We start from the raw sequence: 22,821 nt of genomic DNA, 5'->3' as shown, positions 1-22,821 counted from the left end.
AATATTTATTATTTGTATTATGACAGTGCCTAGGTCCAGCTTTTAAAAAGTATTTAGGCATTGCTGCACTCAGTGTTTCAGCGCCTAACTCATTTAGGAGACATGGCCTAAATCTAATTTTCAAAAGAGATTTAGGTCCTTTGGAGCCTAAATCCATAGGCTTTTGGGACCTAAGTGCCTAAATCCCTTTTGAAAATTAGATTTAGGATACTAAATCAGTTAGGCATTGCAACCCTGAGTGTAGCAACACCTAAATACCTCAAAGTCGGGGGTCAAAATGCCAGCAGCCAAAGCCCTATTGCAGGGGTGGGGAACCTACAGCCTGTGTGCCGGATCCAGCCCGTTGCTTACTTTCATCTGGCCTGTGCATGGGCGGCGGGTACCATACATTGAAGGAGGCTGTGCCTCCCCAAACAGCCAGGCGTGGACCTGCCCACGCTTTGCCCTGCCCAGGTCTCCCCCCACTCCTATTTACCGCCATGCAGCATGCAGCTCCTCCAGTCCCCCTGTGCTCCAGCTGGGGCTGGGCAGGCTATGGCAGTGCCGCCCACCCACCCTCCTAGCGTTCCGGGACTGGGGAAGCTGTGGTCGTGTGCTGCGAATCTTCCCAGTGCTCTGGGGCTGGGGCCACACGCTGCCCACCTTCCTGGCACGCTGGGGCTGGGGAGGCTGGGGCCACATGCCTCCCGGCACTCCTCTGGGGCTGGGGAGCTAGCCTGGGGTGGGGTGGGGTGGGGTGGGGGGCTTTGGATCAGACCCTTGCTTTTTACTTGTGTGTGACCCGCAATTGATTTTTTTCTGTGAGTCAATGGCCCGGGATAAAAAAAAGGTTCCCCACCCCTGCCCTATTGTGTTAGGCATAGATTCATAGATTTTAAGACCAGGAGGGATCTTTATAATCATCTAGTCTGACCTCCTGTATAACACAGGCCAGAAGAACCTCACAAAGTAAGTAATTTCTGCATCAAGCTAATAATGTCTGTTTGCCTTTGAACAGATTGTTTAGAAAAACATCTAGCCTTGATTAAAAAACTCCAAGTGATGGAAAATCCACCACAGCTCAAGGCCAACTATTCTAGTAGTTAATCATCTTCCCTGTTAAAAATTTGCACTGTATTTCTAGTCTAGTCAAGCTTCACAATAATACCTAGCTCTTAGATAGCATCTCTAGATCTGAAAGTGCTTGACAAGGGAGGTTGGTATCATTATACCCATTTTACAGAGGGGAAAACTGATGCACAGAGAGGTGAAATGTCTTGTCCAAGGTCACCCAGCACAGCTAGGAATAGAACTCATCTAATTTCTCAGTTATACTAGAAAAATAAAAAACAGTCCCCCACAAAAAATGTTGGGGGTGGTGGTGACTTCAGGTTTAGAACAGATACTGGGAGACAGAGTTTTATTCCTGACTCTGGGTTAGTAGCTGGAGCAGAGACTGGGAGGCAGGACTCCTGGGTCCCATTCCCAGGCTGTCACTCACTTGCTGTGGGACGTTGTGGACAATCAGGTCACCTCTTTGTGCCTGGACAGCTCCACCGGCAAAGCTAAGGCGGCAGCTGGCAGGAGCGGTGGGGTCCGCCAGCGGCCGAGGAGGCCCTTCTGCACCCTACCAGAATCTGCGGCTGCTGGGGGGCGGCCGGGGCAGCCGCCGGGATTAGCTGTGCGCCAGGCCTCCCCCCACGCATCATTGCTCCCCTGCTCTGCCCCCAGCCCCGCCCAGCCTCCTCCCCCGCCCCCAGCGCCGTGCTCTCTGCTGCCCTCTGGCGGCCTGTCCGCTCCGCGCAGCCCGGAGGAGCCGGATCCCGGTCCCGGAGCGGCCCGGCCGGACGATGTGGTTCTTCTCCCGGGACCCTGTCCGGGATTTCCCTTATGAGTTCGGCGCGGAGGCGGGCGCGGAGCGGGGAGAGCCCGCGGGGCCCTGGCAGCTGCACCGGGGCAGGAGGAAGGTGAATCCCCCAGTTGGGCCCGGCCCGGCCTTTGCTCGCCTGACGTGGCGGGGCCTCCCTAGCCTGGAGCGGCCGCCACCGGGACCGCCAGCCCGGGGCACAGGGGGAGGTTTCCAGGCCTCCCCCTCCCCAGCTCGGGGTACGGGGGAGGTGGTTTCCAGGCTCCCCAGCCAGGGGTACGGGGGGGGGAGGTAGGTTTCCAGGCCTCCCCCTCTCCAGCCCGTGGTACGGGGGGTTCCAAGGTCCCCAACCCAGGATACGGGGGGAGGTTTCCAGCCCCCCCCCGAAGTCCGGGGTTCAGGAGTGGGTTTCCAGGCCCTCATCCCTAGGCCGGGGTGTAGAGGGTATCCAGGCTTCTCTTCCCCAGCCTGAGCTAGAGGTGAGGTATGGCTGGGGGGGTTCAAGCCCTCCTCTGGGTGTAAAAGGGGAGTTTCAAAGAGCTTTTGGACGAAGGCAGGGTTTCCAGGGCCCCCTAGAACAGAAGAGGTGTTTAATGATCCCCAGAGATTTGCTTCTCCCCTGGTTTATGGGAGGGTGTGTCCAAGCCCCCACTCAGATACCGTTATCAAGGATAGAGGGGGTTCCGGGGCCCCCACTAAGATGGAAGGACGTTTCAGACTGCCCTCTAGGCTCTTCCTCCCCTGATAACAAGGATTTTCAGGGTCCCTCCAGGCTCTCCCCATTCCTGAGCATCCCCAAAAATAAAGGGCCCAGGGAACCCCAATTGAGGGCTTCTCTAGTTCTTCCTTAGTCTCAAGGGTCTCCCCTCCACCCCCACCCCACTTTCCAAAGCAGCTGGGGGACATCCAAGGATCTAGTATTACTTGTAGTCCCCTAGGGTCAGGGAACAAACAGCAGCATGAAAATGGGAGGGTTTGGCCCGCTTCCAAAGTGGCTGCTGTGTTCCACCCAGAGGCAGACACAGTTACCCTCATTATAGGGTCCATATAATAATAATAGTAATAATTATTTAATACCTAGCTCTGATATGGAGCTTTTCATCAGTAGATCACAAAACCCTTCTTCAAAGCAAGTTGGTATCATTATCCCCATTTTACATGTGGGGAAACTGAGGCACAGAGCGGGGATGGAACTTCCAAATGTCATCTAGCAAGCCAGTAGCTGAGCCTGGAATAGAACCCAAGTCTTGTGAGTGCAATGCTCTGTCCACTAGACTACATTGCCTCCCCCAAACAGACTGTCCTTGACTCCCCATCCCCGGCCATCCCCACAAGGGAGGAAAGATGAGCCAGCAATTTGGATGCCAGCATGGGAAACAGGAGACCTCGGTTCAATTCCACAGACTCCCCATGTGACCTTGGGCAAGTAAGAACATAAGAACAGCCATACTGGCTCAGACCAAAGGTCCAGCTAGCCCAGTATCCTATCATCTGACAGTGGCCAATGCCAGGTGCTGCAGAGGGAATAAACAGAACAGGGCAATCATCAAGTGATCCATCCATCCCCTGTCACCCATTCCCAACTTCTGGCAAGCTTCACATCCTTTTTCTGTGCCTCCGTTTCACCATCTGTACATTGGGGAAAATAGCTCTGCTCAGATACTATAGGATCAAAGACACCCGATCAAAGACACCCTTAAATAAATAGCACATAACACTTTTTTGTTTTTCTTCAGACCACAGGGGATCTGGTATCTGTTTTCGTCTATGAAGTTAAACCTAATTCGGATGAACAGACACAGGTCGCCAAGGCAGCTTTCAAACGCTTAAAAACCCTCCGGCACCCCAATATTCTGTCCTACGTCGACGGATTGGAGGTACTGTTTATGATTTTTATTTGTGGCGGTACCTACCGTCCATTATATTTGTGATTTCATATTGTGGCTATGTCTGCAGTCTTTGAGGATTATGATTTTTTATTGCGGTGATGTCTGAGGCCCTGAATAGTTCAGGGCTGGATTTGTATCACATCTGACACAGAGTAAAGGGTGATCTGTGCCCCAGAATGGCACAGAGTAAAGGGCGCAGAGTAAAGAGTGATTTCTGCCCCAGAGTGTGTTTCCTAGCCTGAAAAACACCAATGCTTAGGATACTGGATTGATACTGTATGGAATTATGTTATTTATCCACTGCCTTTATGAAACTGCAGCAAAACCTGAATCTGGATAAAGCAGTGTCACCCGACATGTCCAGCTTGCAGTGGGACAGCCCAGTGTATTACACTTTTGTCTTCCTATAGTGGATGCATTTATTTATTATCTGTTTACTTGTATTATCGTAGGCCCCAGCAACCCTGAACAAGATTGGAGATCCTCTTTAGGGCACCGCATGGATCCTGACAGAGATCTGGGCCTTTTGCCATGCCAGGGGCTGCATGCTGGACCCCCTAATGGGGATGGGGCAGTGGTGTCTGTGCAGTGGCTGGCACTAAGCGTCCCTTGATCTCATTTGTGGGGGGATCTGTGTGGAGCCTGGCACAATGGGGGTCCCTGATCTTGTTGGGAGGTGGTGTCTGTGCAGTGCCTGGGATGGAGGCAGTCCCCTATTTTGGTTGGGAGATTCTGCACAGTGACTGGCACTAAGGGGTCCTTGATCTCAATTAATGGGGGAAAGGAGAGCATTGTGCAGTGCCTGGCACAACAGGGGCCCCAGTCTCAGTTGGTGGGGTGGGTTGTGCAGTGCCTGGCACAATGGGGGCCCCAGTCTCAGTTGGAGGGGGTTGTGCAGTGCCTGGCACAAGAGGGGCCCCAATCTTAGTTAGAAGGGGGTTGTGCAGTGCCTGGTACAACAGAGCCCCAATCTCAGTTGGATGGGGATTGTGCAGTGCCTGATACAACAGGGGTCTCCAGTCTCAGGTGGGGGTGGGCTGTTCAGTGTCTCTCTGATCTCAGTTGCGGGGGTCTCTGTGGTGTCCTACCCAACAGGACCCCAATCTCATTTGTGGGGGTGGTCTGTGCAACGCCAGGTCCAACAGGACCTTTCGATCTTGGTTGGGGCTACAGTGCTACCGTAATACTACTAATAACGTGCCCAGCACAAAGGGGCTCCGATCTCACTTGAAGCCTCTGGGTGCTTCTGTAACAAAAAGAAACATGGTGTTTTTTTTGCGGGGGGGGGGATAGACAGAGAAATGTTTACACGTCGTGACAGAGCCTGTGACATCTCTGAGTACTTACCTGAAGGCGAAAGCAGACTCTGGAGGGTTAAATGAACAGGAGATATCGTGGGGCCTCCATCAGATTGTGGTAAGATACAGTGATCTCAAGCAGATGGGTTGTGCCTGTATAGAAAATCGTAAACCACCAACTCCTTTGCCCACAGCCCCTAGTCTTGGTTGCCCCTCAGTTTTAATTAAACGTGGCAGAATTAGATTTTTATTGTTTTTAATTTTGATAGATAATATTGATCTTTATTTTTACCCTGTTTTTCAATTTTTATTGATTTTAAATTTTCACAGTTGCTGGAAATTATGGGAGTGGGGTTAGACAATAGGGGTCTCAGGCTAATTATTTAATGGCAGTATCCCACCCCTCAACTAGACCATTCTGTCTCTAAGATTCCCCTCACAGGGCTCCCAGCTGATTGCTCCTCTGACTTGTCCTTCCCTTGCCTTTCCAGAAAGCGCTCAGCTTCCTGGTGAATGACTGCAACCTCATCCACAATAATGTGTGCATGGCTGCTGTTTTTGTGGACCGCGCTGGTGAGTGGAAGCTGGGTGGCCTGGATTACATGTACTCGACCCAGGGTGACAACACCCCGCCTCGGAAAGGGATCCCTGAGCTGGAGAGATATGACCCACCAGAGAAAACAGATAACAGCAAAATCCCTGGGGAGAAATGGTGAGTGGGAGATGGGGCGGGGCCCTTTAATCTCCTCCCACCTTTTTATCTAGTTAGATTGTAAGCTCTTTGTGGGCGGAGACTCGCTCTCACTGTGTGACTGTGCAGTGCCGAGCACGATGGGCCCCCTGATCTCAGCTGAGTGAGGTCTGCAGCTCAGCCGGCACGACAGAGGCCTCCCAATCTCTGTCGGGGTCTCTCTAGACATGACCATAATACAGATAGATTTGTAGATGTTAAGACCAGAAGGGACCATTATGTCTGACCTCTTGTTTTAAACCGGCCAGAGAATTTCTCTCTGTGATTCCTGCACTGAGCCCAATAACTAACAAAGCCCAGGTTCTAGAAGGGAGAGGCTTTGAGCTCTGCTTATTGTTCTGTACATGCATTGCTGGGGTTTTATTGTTATTTCAGGGACCAGTTCCATATTACCCTCATTGTTAACTCACTCTGCGGTCTTTCTCCAGTCACCCTCCATGACCTGGTCTTTCTTTCTCCACAGTGTCCCGCTGTGTGCATGTGCAAGAACCTTCTCCTCTGCAGCCCCTTGCACTCAGGAATCCTCCTCCCTGCATCTCTCTCTGCTCTCCTCTCAGTGCACCTGGCACCTGCCTCTTCTCTGTGTGTGCAAGACACCTGTCTCCGAACAGAATTGCTGTATCCCTCTCTACTCCCCGTTCTGCATATCCAATCCCTGCCATCTCTTGACAGTGTGTGTGCACGCGCATGCAAGAGCCTCTGTCTCATTTCAAGCTCCTCTATTGTTTGTTTTCCTGCATAGCCCTTCTGCCTAACCCTAAAGTGTCTTGGGGGTGTAGTTTGTATGGATCATGTTATGCAAAATACAGCTGGGTTGCACTTTCCTTCCCCATGGGGAAATCGCTGGGAAAGTTACATTGGTTCTTCTGCTGTGCCAGGTCTGCGGACATGTGGCGTCTTGGCTGCCTCATCTGGGAGGTTTTCAATGGCACCCTGCCCCGTCCGTCCTCCTTGCGATCCCTTGGCAAGGTAATGTGGTCAGTCCCCTTCCCACCCGCTCTGTTGATAGGGCCTGGCAAAGTAATTAATCAGCAGATCCGCCGGGCTCCAATCCCTCTATTTGTAATATTACACCTCTGGGTGTGTTGTTGGCAACAGGAATCAAACCCAGAATCAGGAGCCTCTGTGTCGTGTGCTAAAAGAGCCAGGCTATAGCAGACTCATCAACCTCTGTCTGTGGCCCAGCCATGGCTAGAGGGGGACAGAGCACCACATGGAGTGGATCTGGGTTACACCTGGAAGGGCAGGGAAAGTTGATTGCTGGTGGGTTTCGCAATACGCTGTGGGGGGAGAATGTGTCTTTCAGGCCCCATTGACTTCAGTAATAATAGACCCTAGGTCTTATGTAGCACTTTTCATCAGTAGATCATAGAAGCTTTACAGAGGAGGTTAGACTCATTATTCCCATTTTACAGATGGGGAAACCGAGGCACAAAGGGGGCAAGATGTTACCCAGCAGGCCAATGGTAGAGCCAGGAATAGAACCAAAGTCTCCTTTGTCCCAGTTTGCTAGGCCACACGCCCCAGAGCTAACCATCAGCTTCACCCTGTTAATGTGAGGGTGAGTCAATGCAGTTTTCTATAGAGGTGCATTTTTGGGGAACTGGTAGCATATTGCCCTGTGTCTGTCCATCCTGTGGCTAAATAGTGGCCCTTCTGTTTTGTTTATTGGCCAAACTTATAGGAGCATGACAAGGATTGCAGATCACTCTCTGCTTTAGGCAGCCTCTGTGCAGCTACTATTCCTTAAGCAGTCCCTTACGGAGCTGTGCAATTTCAAATGGGTTGGTAAAGAGTTTTGTGGTTGTGCTGTAGAATAGCAGTAGGGTGCAATAGATAGGGCACAGGACTGGGAACTCTAGGGGGAGTGGGGTCTAGGGGTTAGAGCAGGAGGGGCTGGGAGTCAGGGCTCCTGGGTTCTACTCCCAGTTCTGGGAGGGAAAGGGTGGAAAGTCTAGTGATTAGTGTGGGGGAGGGGAAGCAGCCAGGATTCCTGGATTCTATCCCCAGCTTTGGGAGGGGTGGGAACATGAGTCAGGATTCCTCGGTTCTCTTCCCAGTTCTGCCATGGCGTTGCTGTGTCACCTTGGGCAGCTCAGCCTGTTTCCCTGTGCCCCAGTTTCCTCATTCCTAAAACAGGGATAATGAGATCCATTGGCTGTTGTCAACTGTTTTGCTATCCAAACTGAAAAGATCTCAAACTAATTAGTACCCATAGAGAATGCTTAACACACAAGGGACACCTCTTCCTGATTGTAGAATCTGTGTATCCTCTCTCCAGATCCCCAAGTCGCTGGTCCCCCACTACTGCGAACTGGTGGGGGCCAACCCCAAAATCCGCCCCAACCCTGCCAAGTTCCTCCAGAACTGCCGGGGCCCCAATGGCTTCATGAAGAACAGCTTTGTAGAGACCAACCTTTTCCTGGAAGAGATCCAGGTGAGAGCGATGCTAGTAGCCTTGTCGCCCCCATTCTGGAGGGGTGGAAAGTACAGTATTAGAACTCCTCTGTGTAGGCCAGAGGTGCCCAAGAGAGTGTCCAATCAATTGCTGGGGCTTGAGGACCCCCTGCATTGGTTTATGGACCCACTGAACTTGCCTTGGGCAGTACTGACCTTTGTCTCGGCTCCGTTATATGCTCGCTTGGTGGGGAAAAGTAGCTTCTGGAGCACAATTAATTTTGGGGGGAGGTTGAGAGGGAACTGGCTGGGGTGGGGAATGGGATATGAGGCCCTTCCCCTCCAGAGGGCACCAGCTCTGAGGGGAAGACTGGCTGGATCAGGGAGGTGGGGAATGGGATTTGAGGCCTTTCCTCTCTAGGGAGTACCGGCATCAATCCTGCTGCAGGGTAGGGGGACTGGTTGGCGTAGGGGGCAGGGAAAGGGGTAAGGTGTCTTTTCATTCCACAAAGCATTAGCTCTGATGTGGCCCCAAGTTGTGGGAGGGACTGGCTGGTTCAGGGTGAAATAGGATAAAGACCACTTCAGCTTTAAGTCACTGGTTCAACTCCAGCCCATGTTAGCAGATCTGGAAATTCATGCCCCTGTATGGTAGAACAAGAACCTGCTGTATTTCCAACCATTTCCTAGTGAGAGAGGAGACTGCGTCATCCAAACCACCATTGCATTGGTTGTCTTGTTGGCAGCCCCAAAGGGCAGAATGGAGCCACGAGGAGCAGGCTAGTCTGACCCAGTGACCCCATTTCCCTTTCCCCCTGCCCCGGCAGATTAAGGAACCAGCAGCACGGCAGAAGTTCTTCCAGGAGCTGAGCAACAACCTAGACACCTTCCCCGAAGATTTCTGCCGGCACAAGATCCTCCCACAGCTGCTGACGGCCTTTGAGTTTGGTAGTGCTGGTGCCGTCATCCTAACCCCACTCTTCAAGGTGAGCTGTTGTTCTAATGGTGGCATTCCCCTGTTTACATCTTGTGATGGGATGGGGCTACCGGCCTGTTTCCCGTCTCTGGGCATTCTGAGGATTGTAGTTCCCAGAGTGAGCAAGGACTGCTGGCAAGCGGACTTTGCTTGTGGGGAGGGGAGAGCAGTTGGTGCTGGAGATCTCCTGCGACTGAGCAGGACCTGTGGAAGGGACAGGGAGGAGACAGGCAAACACAAAGTAACCCTATAGGGCCAGTTCAAAGTGGGAACCGACTGTTGCTCTGTTGGCTAGAGCCCTAGAGGGACCAGTTTGAGCCTGTGACTCAGTGAAGTTGGTGTGCTTGGAGGAGAGAGGCATTTTAGGACTAAACTGCCCTATTAAGGGGTCGCACGCTTCGTAGCTTCTGTAGGCTGCACACGTTGCATACACATGGGGTCCTTGCATCGCTCCATTTCCCCCACAAGTGCCTTGTGAACCACCCTCTCATTCGACTCCCTCCAACGCCCACCTCTCATGGCGGGCTGCATGTGCTATATTCACTTCACCTATATCAGAGTCCTTGATTCTCCCTCCATGCGAGGGCTCTGTGTGCTCTCTCATTCCCCCCCACCTCCCCTACTTTACCGCACCTCATGCCAGGAAAAGGGAAACTGAGGCCAGAGAGGTGTGCCATTACTACACATTCCTCATCAACTGACACATGACCTTGCAGGGTGTGTGTGTGGAAATACGGGGACTCCATTCCCAAGATACAGGACCATGGAGGAGATGGTGCCAAGAGCTGACATCAGTACTCCAGGAACATCTACAGATGAATTTCTTGGTGTGGCCCAGCTAGAAGTATCTTATCTCTGGAAGGCTCATGGGCCCACCTCACCACTTCCTGTCTCCGCACTAAAGCTTTGCATGCCCCTCATCTCCTTCAGGATCAAAGCCTCCTCTTTAACTTCCAGTGTTGTTGCAGGTAGGGAAGTTCCTGAACACTGAAGAGTATCAGCAGAAGATCATTCCTGTCATCGTCAAAATGTTCTCCTCCACCGACCGAGCCATGAGGATACGGCTGCTGCAGCAGGTCAGTGATCAGCCTCGCTTCAGATCTGTGCACTTGGGCGGATCCAGGGCTCAGACAGGTTAGCAGGAGCAGTATTTTTCTGTTCTTGTTAGAACAGGGAGGGGACGGGGAGTCTGAACCTGAGGGTTCTGTTCCTGGCTCTGGGAGGGGAATGGTGCCTGTCTAGTGGTTAGAACCAAGGAGAATGGAAGTTGGGACTCCTTGGTTCTACTCTCAGCTCTGAAAGGGGAGTGGTTTTGTGGCTAGATCAAAGAATTAGCAGACTGGATTTTTGGGTTCTGCTTTGGGAGAGAGTGTCACTTCACTTAGTTGTTAGGACAAGGGGACTGAGAATTAGAACGCCTGGGTTCTGTGCCAAGCTGTGGGAAGAAGCGTGCTGCAGGGGTGGCTCGGAGCCAGGATTTCTCGATCTTTTCCTGGCTGTGGAAAGGTGTGATGTCAAGGGCTTAGAACAGGAGATTGGGAATCAGGACATCTGGGTTCTCCTCTTGACTCTCCCCAGATGGTGTGGAGCCCTGCTAATTTTGACTGTGCATTGATCTTGCTCAGCACTACACTAAACGTTAAGTCCTGACTGGCGGCACATGCGTGTGTGTGTGTGTTGCAGATGGAAAACTTCATCCAATACCTCAATGAACCCACCGTCAACACCCAGATCTTTCCCCATGTTGTGCATGGCTTCCTGGACACCAACCCGGCCATTCGTGAGCAGACCGTGAAGGTAGAACAACAGAGGGCTAATGTGATCTTGGATGTATAAATGTGGGATCTCGAGTAGGAAGGTTCTGTTACCTTAGTATCTGGCACCAGTGCAACCACTGCTGGAATATTGTGTCCAGTTCTGGTGTCCACACTTCCAAGAAGGATGTGGATAAAGTAGAGAGGGTTCAGAGAAGAGCCAGGAGAATGATTAAAGGGTTGGAAAACCTGCCTGATAGTGAGAGACTCCAGGAGCTCAATCCATTTAGCTTATCAAAGAGAAGGTTATGGGTGGCTTGGTCACAGTCTGTAAGTACATACATGGGCAACAAAATCTTTTTTAATGGGCTCTTCGGTCTAGCAGAGAAAGGTCTAACAAGATCTACAAAAAGAAAAGGAGTACCTGTGGCACCTTAGAGACTAACAAATTTATTTGAGCATAAGCTTATGCTCAAATAAATTTGTTAGTCTCTAAGATGCCACAAGTACTCCTTTTCTTTTTGCGGATACAGACTAACACGGCTGCTATTCTGAAACCTAACAAGATCTAGTGGCTGGAAATTGAAGCTAGAAAAAGCCAGACTGGAAATAAGGTGCACATTTTTAACAGTGAGGATAAATAACCATTGGAACAACTTGCCAAGGGATGTGGTGGATTCTCCATCACTGATAATTTTTAAATCAAGCTGGGATGTTTTTCTAACCGATCTGCTCTGGTTCAAATAGGAATTAACATAGAGAAGTCTGTGACCTGTGTTATACAGGTCACACTAGATGATCACAAAAAGAAAAGGAGGACTTGTGGCACCTTAGAGACTAACCAATTTATTTGAGCATAAGCTTTCGTGAGCTACAGCTCACTTCATCGGATGCATACTGTGGTCTTCTGCAGTTTCCACAGTATGCATCCGATGAAGTGAGCTGTAGCTCACGAAAGCTTATGCTCAAATAAATTGGTTAGTCTCTAAGGTGCCACAAGTACTCCTTTTCTTTTTGCGAATACAGACTAACACGGCTGTTACTCTGATAGATGAACACAGTGATCCCTTCTGACTTTATAATCTGGGAATCAATTTCAGAGTTGCTCTGTTCCTCCTTCTTGAAGGATGCTGATGGGGTGGAGTTAAGGGGGAGGATGATGCTACTCTGGACTATTAATCTTGTCTGACCCTGTTGCTAATTCTTACCTCTGCATGGGGAGGAGGTTTTATGTGATACTGGTTTGCATGATCTGGACAGTCTTTCCCATAAAGAACCTCAGACAAGTCTGTCCTGAGTCCTGTCAGTTTCAGAGGGTGCACTTTCTGCTGTGTACACTGGCTGGATAGATAGGCAATATGGTCTGTGGATAGTGCTTTGGACCAAGGATTCAGGAGACCTGGGCCAGGATTTGTCAAAAGTGAGTAGTGATTTTGGTTGCCTGATTTGAGATGCCTTTTAGAAAGAGACCTGATTTGCAGAAAGTACTGAGCACCCACCCTCTGAAAACTAGACCCCTTTCCAATGTCTCTATTTGAGTCCTCTTTTCCCCCTCCCTCCCCCCTTGGGCCTGGATTCTGTTCCCAGCTTTGCCACTTACCTTGGGCAAGTCACCCACCTGTCTGTTTCCCCAATCCGAAAAATGCAGATAGTGATAGTGATCCTCCTTTGTAAACTGCTCTGAGATATATGAATGTTAAGAGCTGGATGTTACCCCTTTTTGACCCAAATGGTTAGCTAAAATTTGAGGTCCTGCAGGCTGTTTGGTTAGGAGGAGAAATTGATGATCGCATCAGGTTTTCTTTGATGCAGTCCTGTTTATTTACAAAGAATATACAAAGTGATGTTTCTCTGAACACAGCAGGAATCAAACAACAGGACATCTCTTTGTTTGAAGTTTCTTTGCTCCCAGCTGCTTCAGCCAGCACTCTGCTCAAAAGCTCTTTCTTGGCGTTTTCTCAGGGCCCTCTCTCAGTGCGGTGCTTCCTGTCTGTTTTCTCTTCTCACCCCTCTACTAAAACAATACCCAGGGTAGTCCCTCTGCCTTCTGAATTCAAATGCCTGAGTGGCCTCACATGTGCCAAAACACAGTTTTGTTTGCAGGCCCCCTAATGTTTCAGCTCTGAGTCCGTAAAGAAGCTTGAATAGCTTCTTACAACTACCTTTAATCAAGGTTTTAATGAGGTTTAACCCAACCCTTGCCACTATCCTAAGGGGTTCATTGGCAGACAAAGGGCAGTAGAAATGTCTGTCACTGCAGGACATAATGTCAGATCCAAACCCCAAGGGATGTCACTCTGTTGCCTGATTTTTGGGACAGATACTACCATTGTTCTCTGTTTGTACAGTACCTGAAACAATGGGGTCCAGACTCGTTGTTAAGCTCTCTGGGGGCAGGGAGTGTTTTGTGATTAGAGTTGGCTGGGAAATGGAATTTCCGTTCTGTGGCAAATTATGACATTTCAAAAATGATTTTTGTTCTCATTCCTAAATTTTCCACAGACTTGTTGTTAAGCTCTGAAAAATTTTGATTTGGAGCAATTGAAACGTTTTGTTTTGGTAATATCAAATTGTTTCATTTTAATAAGGTAAAAGCATTTAGTTTATGTCCAAACAATATATAAATTATACTATGAATTAAAAATTAACATAATATAAAAGTTAGCAAAATAAAATGAAACTGTGAATCATTTAGCCTCTCATTTTGTATCAATGATGCTGAAATAGTTTGGTTTGTCTAAACACTATAAAATATTAAATGTAAGTCAATACAATATATATAATCTAATATTAAAATTATTGTAATATAGAAGTAGAAACTAAATAAAAATAAAAGATACGATTGAAATAGTCTAAACAAATCGCTTTGACTTTCTTCCATTGAGAATTTTATCAAAAACCATGTTCCCTCACATTGTTTCAGTTTCCACCAGACTCTGTTTTTCTGTTTTGTCAAAAAGGTTTCGTCCAGCTATAATTATTCTGTTTGTACAGTGCCTGACACAATGGGGCCCAAATCCTCTAAGTTCTATTGCAATATAAATGTTGCATAATACTAGTGTCCTACAGAGTACAAAAGCCCTACAATAGCTGTACAACAAGGGGTGCTTCAGGAGTTACTCCCTGTTATTAGCCACACTATCAACATATCCTACAAGCTAGGGAGGCACCATGGCCTAATGGATTGGTATTAGACTGGGACTCAGGAGACCTGGGTTAAATTCCTGTCTCTCCCACTTGCTTGCTGGGTGACCTTGGGCAAATCACTTTAACAGCCCCGTGCCTCAGTTTCCCCATGTATACAATGGGGATAATGGTACCAACCTCCTTTGTAAGGCACTTTGAGAGCTACTGATGACAAGTGCTATGTAAGAGCTAGATATTATTAGACCTGAACTACCCCATGACCAGCCTTTTTCCTCCCTTCACAGTCGATGCTGCTGCTGGCCCCCAAGCTGAACGAGAACAATCTCAATATGGAGCTGATGAAGCACTTTGCCCGTCTGCAGGCCAAGGATGACCAGGGGCCCATTCGTTGCAACACCACCGTGTGCCTTGGAAAGATCGGTCCTTACCTCAATGCCAGCGTGAGTAGTGAGACCGTTTCCTGCACTCCAGAGGGACCCAATGCCTGACAGGATGGGGAAAATAGGGACACAGACCCTGGTTTCTTTCCCAGGATGATTTCCCTTTAAAATGCCTATTTCCCACCAAGGCTTCATATGATGCAGAGGAAGATTGTGGCCATCTTTAAGTGAGGAATTGTGGATTGTAGATCCCAGCAACGCTCTAGCATTCAGGAGGAGGGGACAGGAGGGTTTTGTGGTTAAAGTACCAGGCCAGAGCCTGGAAGGCCTGGCTTTCATTCCTGGCTCTGCTACAAAGTCAGTGTAACCTCGGGCAAAACACTTCATTGTTCTTTGGCTGTAAAACAGGGATAATCTTCCTTTCTACCACTCTGTGTCTATCTAGTCTATTTATATTGAAAGCTCTTTAGGGCAGGGACTGTTTTTTTATGTGTTTGTGCATATGGATAGCACAATGGATCTGTGACTGGGGCTCCCGGGTGCTACCATAATACACATAATAAGTTGCCCATTCTCTTATTTCCAGACTAGACAAAGAGTTTTGATCTCTGCCTTCAGCCGTGCCACAAAAGACCCATTTGCTCCCTCCCGGGCAGCGGGCGTCTTGGGATTTGCTGCCACTCACAACTTCTACTCTATGAATGACTGCGCATTCAAAATCCTGCCGGTTCTCTGTGCGCTGACAGTTGACCCTGAAAAGACAGTCAGGGATCAGGTGAGTTGGATCTGCAGTGAAATTTGCAGAGCTGCCAACTCCAAGCCTCCAGCTCTGATGCCCAGCACAACGGGGGCCTCCAACCTTGGACGAGTCCATTCTAGCGTCCAGTGTGATGGTGGCACCCAATCTCAGTTGGGTGTCTGTGCAGTCACTGGTGCAACAAGGTCTCCCGCTGTCTGGAGAGGGTATCTCTACAGCGTATAATAATAAAATAACTTCAATCTCCTAGACTTTCAAAGCCATTCGAAGCTTCGTGACTAAGCTAGAAACCGTCTCTGAAGACCCATCTCAGCTCTCTGAACTGGGTGAGAGATCCTAATACTGTGCTGAAGTTTTCAGGCATTTAAACACCAAACAGAACTAATGGACGTTTTTCCCCTTTTCTTTCTGCTCCCTTTGCAGAGAAGGATGTTCACGCAGCATCAACGAGCCCCGGGATGGGAGCAGCTGCCAGCTGGGCAGGCTGGGCCGTGACAGGGGTCTCATCGCTTACGTCGAAGCTAATCCGAACAAACGCCGGGACCACGGTAGAACAAACAGCTGTGGAAATCCCTACTGGAGGTGCACTGGAGCCACCCAGTATCGGTCAGTCTTTGCACAGCTGTAATCGCAAAGCTTGCATTGGGCTTTATTCACCCTGGGGTGGTGGCATCAAAGAATTGAGTAGCCATGTGGCAAATGGCACTGAAGCCAGCAGCACCATCTGAAGCGATAGAAGGAAATACGTGTTTGCGTGACACGCAGTTAACCTACAGAAGACTAGCCAGAGTGTAATAATAAGGGTGGTTGCCCCTTTGGCTCAAGCAGTTGGTCAGTATTTGAGACTTTGCAGGGTAGTTTCCAGAAAAGGGGAAATCAGTGACGCAAGTCAGGTATATTTTTAGTTAGAGCTGAGCGAATATGTGATTTTTTTTTTTTGACAGGGGTGAGGGTGGTGGTTGCTGAAATGAAAAAAACTTTGTTTCAGCTCAAAAAAACACCTGAAGCAAAATGACAAACACAAAACACTTTTTGTTTGTTTATTTTTTAATCAATCTAGCTACATTTGTAAATGAAACTTTTCTAAACAAAAAGTCGAAAGTGTCAAAACTCTTAGTTTTGACATTTTTGAGGGGGAAAGAAATCCATTTTTTTTAACTGAAACTATTTGCAAGCTAAGGTTGAATATGACATATAATTTTAGTGCCCCTCAAAATGCAGTTTTAGCTAATTTACCGTTTGCTGAATTTTTGTTTTGCCCAACTTTAATCTTGGTGTAATCTTGTTTATTTATAACGAATGCACACAAAGTCCCGTTTCCCTGACCACAGGAGAACCCAACAACAGCAGGCCATTTTCCTGCTCAGAAATCCTCAAATCTGCCCTGCTAGCGAGCTTTTCACAGATGTTTGAGGCCAGAAAGGGACCTTGCGATCATCTGGTCTGACCTCTGCTGGAACACAGGCCATAGGATTTCCTTGTGTTAATTCCTATTTGAAATAGAGCAGGTCTTTTATAAAAACATCCCATCTTGATTTAAAAATTGACTGATGGAAAATCACTACAATCCTTGGTAACTTGTTCTGTTACCCTCACTGTCATGGTAGATAAAAATGAATGATTTAAATTAAAATAATCGAAGAAATCAGATTTTTTTAATTTAAATTAATTAAAAAGTAAACTTACTTAAAATTAAATTTGAAATCTTGATAAACTGTGTTAAGGCCTAAAAATACTAGAGTCAAGCATTTAAATTAAATGAGAAAAAGAATATTAAGCAGTATATATGTGGTGCCAAAGTTTTAAAGAAAATCAAACCACTTAACTGGTGGAAATCACCACCTAAGCACCTGGAGCCAGAGTTTGTTGAATTACTGAGCCAGCTTTTGACAGCAGTAGCTGTTCTGGAGATGCAGAGAGAATGTCTTCTTCTTTTCACTTTATTCAAGAAGTTCAGTTCAACGACTAGTTCATTTGAAGTTAAGAAACTGATTGGGAGTTGAAAAAGCAGGAAAGTTTGTTTTTCCTTTTCCAGTCTATGAATAATAAATCAATTAGTTTTAAATACAAAATAGGTTTTTAATAAACTTTCATTTTCCAGCACATTTAACGTAGTTTTATTTAGCTAGTACAAAAATTAAAAAGCTGGTTTTGCTCATTTCTAATTGAACTTCATAGATCACAGTTAATTGCCTAATAAATAAGAAATTTGTTATTCGCCGTTTCTAAAATAATAAAAAGTAAGAATTAAGAATCTGAATAAATGTATGTTAAGCTATATAATTGCTTAAATAAATGTGTAATGCATCCACCTGGTTAGCAAAAATAGCATCACATTTAATGTAAAGGCAATATTTAGTTGCAAATCAGCATGTTTTAATGATTACAATCAGTGAAAATAACTTTTGGTTAGGCAAATAATTTAAAAGTACAAATGTAAAACAAGTTTAACAATTGATGATTTAAATCCAAGTTTTCTGCTTGCTGATTTAACTCAATTCTCTCTGCACCCTGTTAAAAATGTGTGCTTTATATCCTGTCTGAATTTTTCTAGTTTCCACTTCCAGCCATTGGATCTTTTTAGGTCTTTGTGTGTTACACTGACAAATTTCTGTTCCCCATGTGGGGACTTAGACAGGGATCAGGTTACCTCTAAACCTTCTGTGTTACGCTAAATAGATGGAGCTCCTTGAGTCTATCACTCTGTGCCCAAGCAGCTCTGTCCCTCGCTTCCTCTCTCATCTACTCGGTGCTTCCCTGGGCTTCTTGCCTCCCAACACGCACAGGCTGCAACTGATCTCCTAGTCCCTGCGGTCTTGGCTCTGACCTGCTGTATGCATTGGTTGATCCCTCCAGTCTTTGTAGCTGTCTCTACTACATAAAGTGGCTTAATTGCTCCTTCCGTTGAGTCTGCTTGGTGCACCCATTGGCTGTAACTAGGGCTGATCCAAGACTCAGGTGATGGCAGCAATTAGCATCTTTCAACATAAAAATACTAAATGAACAAGGGATTTGGAAAGGATGCCCTGGGGAAATTGGCCAGTATAGCCATAGCAGTCCCTGTGTTGACAAGCCCTAGCTGTAATAGGAGTTATGAGAAAACTTGGGCACAGTTCCTCTGAAGCACTCAGTGCTGGCCACTGTCAGAAAAAGGACACCTTCTAATGCTGTGGGCTTTTGTCTTTAAGGAGCCAGCAACATCCCTTCCCCGGCGACGTTGCCAGCAGCTCCCATTCCATCCAGCCGGTGGGATCTGGAGGGGGATGTGACCGAGGAAGAAGAGAACTCCACAGATAGATGGGACGATGAGGACTGGGGGAGCCTGGAGGTGAGCAGCACACTTCCGTCTGCAATAGAGTTTGTTTGAGGATGACAGGTGGGCTGCCTCAGTGATTGGAGTAAGGACTTGTAATCCCCTCTGCTGAGTTGAGCAGATTTGGGAGCTTCTAGTCTGGTGGGGAAATTAGTAGAGTGGGGGCAATTTTTTAGTGTAACTTATTTATTTACACTGCATGCGCAGTCCTGGGACAGGGGTGGTCACAAACAGCATGCAGGGCAATCTCATTTCAGATTTCTCAGCCTAGATGCCAATGCCCCATGCCCAGTTTACCAGAAGCAATTCTGCCCCAAGAACCTGCTGTAGTTAAAAAGATTAAGGGCAGGCAGCAAATACCCCTGCGCTGCTTACAATAGCTCCCTTGAAAAGAATACATACATGCATCACCAAGCTAACAGCGTTGCATATTTTCCAAGACTGGCCACTGCTCATATGCAGATGAGTATGCACCACAGCGCCATCCAGTGACTTCTGCGATATTAGCTGCAGGCTCTGTTGCTGCCTGGTTTGAGATTCTTCTTCCTCATGTGCTGTGCCTCATTTTCTGTGCTTTTGCTTGTAGCAAGAGGCTGAGCAATCCAAAGGGCAGGCGAGCCCAGATGACTGGAACACCCCGGAGTGGTCAGAACCAGCCTTGGCATTGAAGAAGCCTGGGACCAGGATGGTAGGTGGCTTTCCGCACATGCTATCACTCTGATGCCACACCATATGCTGTCTTAAGTGCAGGTATCCCTTTCTGGTGCATTTGGTCTCCATAATCTCTGGGAGGGAGCAAGTAACCCTCAAGCTAATACCAACTGGGAAAGTTGTAGGGGCAATAGTGTGGCCTAGTGGATAGGGCACTATACAGGGACTTAGGAGTCCTCGGTTCTATTCCTGGATCCCACAGTATTCTTGCCAGCAAGTTAAAGAATATGGGCTGGATGAATGGACTATAAGGTGGCTTGAAAGCTGGCTAGATCGTCTGGCTCAACAGGTAGTGATCAGTGGCTCCATGTCTAGTTGGCAGCCGGTATCAAGTGGAGTGCCCCAAGGGTCGGTCCTGGAGCCGGTTTTGTTCAGTATCTTCATTAATGATCTGGAGGATGGTGTGGACTGCACCTTCAGCAAGTTTGCAAATGACACTAAACTGGGAGGAGTGGTAGATACGCTGGAGGGTAGGGATAGGATACAGAGGGACCTAGACAAATTCGAGGATTGGGCCAAAAGAAATCTGATGAAGTTCAACAAGGACAAGTGCAGCGTTCTGCACTTAGGAAGGAAGAATCCAATGCACCGCTACAGACTAGGAACCAAATGGGTAGGCAGCAGTTCTGCAGAAAAGGACCTAGCGGTTATAGTGGACGAGAAGCTGGATATGAGTCAACAGTGTGCCCTTGTTGCCAAGAAGGCTAATGGCATTTTGGGCTGTATAAGTAGGGGCATTGCCAGCAGATCGAGGGACGTGATCGTTCCCCTCTATTCGACATTGGTGAGGTCTCATCTGGAGTACTGTGTCCAGTTTTGGGCCCCACACTACAAGAAGGATGTGGAAAAATTGGAAAGAGTCCAGCGGAGGGCAACAAAAATGATTAGGGGACTGGAACACATGACTTATGAGGAGAGGCTGAGGGAACTGGGGTTGTTTAGTCCGCAGAAGAGAAGAATGAGGGGGGATTTGATAGCTGCTTTCAACTACCTGAAAGGGGGTTCCAAAGAGGATGGATTTTGACTGTTCTCAGTGGTAGCAGATGACAGAACAAGGAGTAATGGTCTCAAGTTGCAGTGGGAGAGGTTTAGGTTGGATATTAGGAAAAACTTTTTCACTAGGAGGGTGGTGAAGCACTGGAATGCGTTAACCTAGGGAGGTGGTGGAATCTCCTTCCTTTGAGGTTTTCAAGGTCAAGCTTGACAAAGCCCTGGCTGGGATGATTTAGTTGGGGGTTGAACTAGATGACCTCCTGAGGTCCCTTCCAACCCTGATATTCTATGATTCTATCTGCCACAGCTTGCTCAGTGACCTTGGGCAAATATCTGTGCCTCAGTTTCCCCATCTGGCAAATGGGGATAATGACATCCTTTGTTAAATGCTTTGAAGTCTTCTGATGAAAAGTGCTGTATAAGAACTAAGGATCATTACATCTAGGAACAAAAAATGTAGATCACTGTAATGGGGCAAGGGAACTGTATCCTGGACTACAGTGACACCAAAAAGAACTTGAACATCATGATAAATAACCAAGTGCTCCCAGGGCAATGCTAGAGCTGAAAGGGTGCAAACAATCTTGGACGTGTAAGCAGGGGAATATCGAGTAGGAGTAAAGGAAGGGTCATCACCTCTGTTTATGGTAGTGGTGACAACATTACTAGATACTGTGTCTGGTTATGATGTCTACACTTCAAAAAGGATGTTGTCAAATTGGAAAAGCTCAGCAGAGAGCTATAAGAAGGATTTTGTGTCCGGAAAATCCCCCTTATAGGGAGAGACTTGAGAAGCTCAGCCTGTTCAGTTTATTCCAGAGAAGGTTAAAAGGCGATTTGATCATGGTCTTTAAATTAAGACTGTCAGCCTTTCTTGCCTTAGTCACCGTACGGCCCTCAGATGGGAATAACCATTGTTCAAGTGCCTACTAGTACGAAAGACAGTGTGGCTAGGGTGATGGGCAGGTCTTTTCCCATTCCTGGCCTTTATCTGTTGAGCCTGGGCGCTCAAAGTCACCTCTTTTAAATCTTGCAGGTAGGATATGACTAGTCCAGAAGCCCCTTCAGTTCCTGTCTCGTAGCTCATTTGTCCTCTTCCGGTTGCTCTGATCAATCTGCCCCCGTCCCCCTTATCATTAACAGACCAGCAGCTCCTCCAAGAAACAGGAATCAGACTGGACCAGCTCTGGTTGGGAGGTTGGATCTACTTGGAGTCACAAGAAGTGGGGCACTCAGGGACAAAGCTCCGTGGCAGAGGACAGCTGGGAGGAGGATTTTGGTTCTGGGACAGTGCAGAAACTGACCCCCTCACAGCAAGCTCCCTTGGCCCAACCAGAAGGAACCAAACTGGCCAGCGAATATGACTGGGACAGCTCATCGAGTGTAGAGAAACCAGATCCTTTCTTCTCCATAATCCCTACTCAGAAGTCAACAACAGAGACCCAGGTAAGTTTCTCCATGTCTCATGATCAAGGATGGGGTGTGTGTGTGTGTGTCAATTCCCAGCTCTGCCACTGACTCCCTGGGTGACATTGTATGTTTTGGTTTTTGTTGTGGGGGGGAGGGTCTACAAATCCCCAAAAGGCCTGGGAAGGGCTAGTGTTATCACCCTGCTCTCTGTTTAACTGAAGCTCCAGAGGAAGGCAGGGTGGGGTACCCACTCAGTTTAGGGATTAGCTACTTCCCTTCTCTTCCTGTGTGGAAAGATAAATGTGTACTGAGTGCCTCCCCCAGTGTAGTGCATAACTGTGAAGAAGTCCTCTGAATTCAAATTCTGTGTCTAACTTCAGAGAAGCATGGATGCCATTGGCGACTGGGGTACAGAGGAAAACTGGGAATCTGTGGACTCTGACCAGGGTGAGTTGCTGAAGAAGCAGAGTTGCACATGATTGTTCCATCCAGCCGTTCGTACTAGCTGGGAATTATTGTGTCTCCGTAGGGCTCAGCAGGGCAGAATTAGCACGCAAGAAGCGAGAGGAGCGGAAGAAGGAGATGGAAGCTAAACGGGCGGACAGGAAGGTGGCAAAGGGACCTATGAAACTGGGTGCCAGGAAGCTGGACTGACAGGCAAAAGAGCAGTGGAAGCTTCAGCTTTTGCTTGTACATATGCGCTTAGAATTTTAGTTTATACATACATCAGCAATAAGGACACCCCACCAACCAGGTACACTCGCAAGCAGAGATGCACAAACTTGTGGTTCTACTGTATTTATTCTGTACAGCTTCTCAGTAAAAAGCAGATGGGGGCCTGTGATTGTGTGGATATTTGCATTCTTCCTGTATGTGCTGCAGTCTTTCTTTTTGTATATAAAGGGTGTAGGAATAAATTAATTTTAAATGATCTGTGTTTAAATCAGAAACAAAGAGTCTATTCTCTTTTAAGGAGACACAGAGACACTTTACAGACGAGTCTCTTAGAGAGAGACACACACCCACACACAGAGTGGCTAGTCTCTTAGAGACGAGACATACACACACACCCCCAAGAGAGAGTCTAGTCTCTTAGCCACAACAAGCAAGCAAGAGATGCACACGCACAGAGAGCGAGCATGTCTAGGCTGTTAGCCATAGCAAGCCAGAAAGAGGTAGACAGTGTCTAGTCTCTTAGC

The 22,821-nt window shown here is 47.8% G+C and overlaps 1 protein-coding gene across 1 annotated transcript; it reads left to right on the top strand.

Annotated features, from left to right (window-relative positions):
* The first annotated feature begins 1,567 nt into the window (after window positions 1–1,567).
* SCYL1 (SCY1 like pseudokinase 1) lies at window positions 1,568–22,553 on the top strand. The gene is made up of 18 exons (XM_037904008.2): window positions 1,568–1,946; window positions 3,583–3,723; window positions 5,029–5,151; window positions 5,525–5,745; window positions 6,663–6,753; window positions 8,066–8,221; window positions 9,009–9,167; window positions 10,126–10,233; window positions 10,841–10,954; window positions 14,343–14,498; window positions 15,025–15,213; window positions 15,446–15,521; window positions 15,619–15,801; window positions 18,384–18,523; window positions 19,095–19,196; window positions 21,356–21,658; window positions 22,003–22,069; window positions 22,152–22,553. The coding sequence occupies exons 1-18, from the start codon at window positions 1,830–1,832 to the stop codon at window positions 22,274–22,276; spliced, it is 2,571 nt and encodes an 856-aa protein (XP_037759936.1). The 5' UTR covers window positions 1,568–1,829; the 3' UTR covers window positions 22,277–22,553.
* The last annotated feature ends 268 nt before the right edge of the window (window positions 22,554–22,821 follow it).

Source organism: Chelonia mydas, chromosome 7 (assembly GCF_015237465.2).
Source record: "Chelonia mydas isolate rCheMyd1 chromosome 7, rCheMyd1.pri.v2, whole genome shotgun sequence".
Classification (NCBI taxonomy): domain Eukaryota; kingdom Metazoa; phylum Chordata; order Testudines; family Cheloniidae; genus Chelonia; species Chelonia mydas.
The sequence above is the reverse complement of the archived record's forward strand: the minus strand, read 5'-3'. Positions and strand labels throughout refer to the sequence as shown.

Bases quoted from the DNA above. Each gene is read 5' to 3' on its own strand.
- SCYL1 (XM_037904008.2), top strand. From the start codon at position 1,830: ATGTGGTTCTTCTCCCGGGACCCTGTCCGGGATTTCCCTTATGAGTTC. The intron at 1,947-3,582 runs GTGAATCCCCCA...GTTTTTCTTCAG, and splicing joins TGCACCGGGGCAGGAGGAAG to ACCACAGGGGATCTGGTATC. The intron at 9,168-10,125 runs GTGAGCTGTTGT...GTGTTGTTGCAG, and splicing joins TCCTAACCCCACTCTTCAAG to GTAGGGAAGTTCCTGAACAC.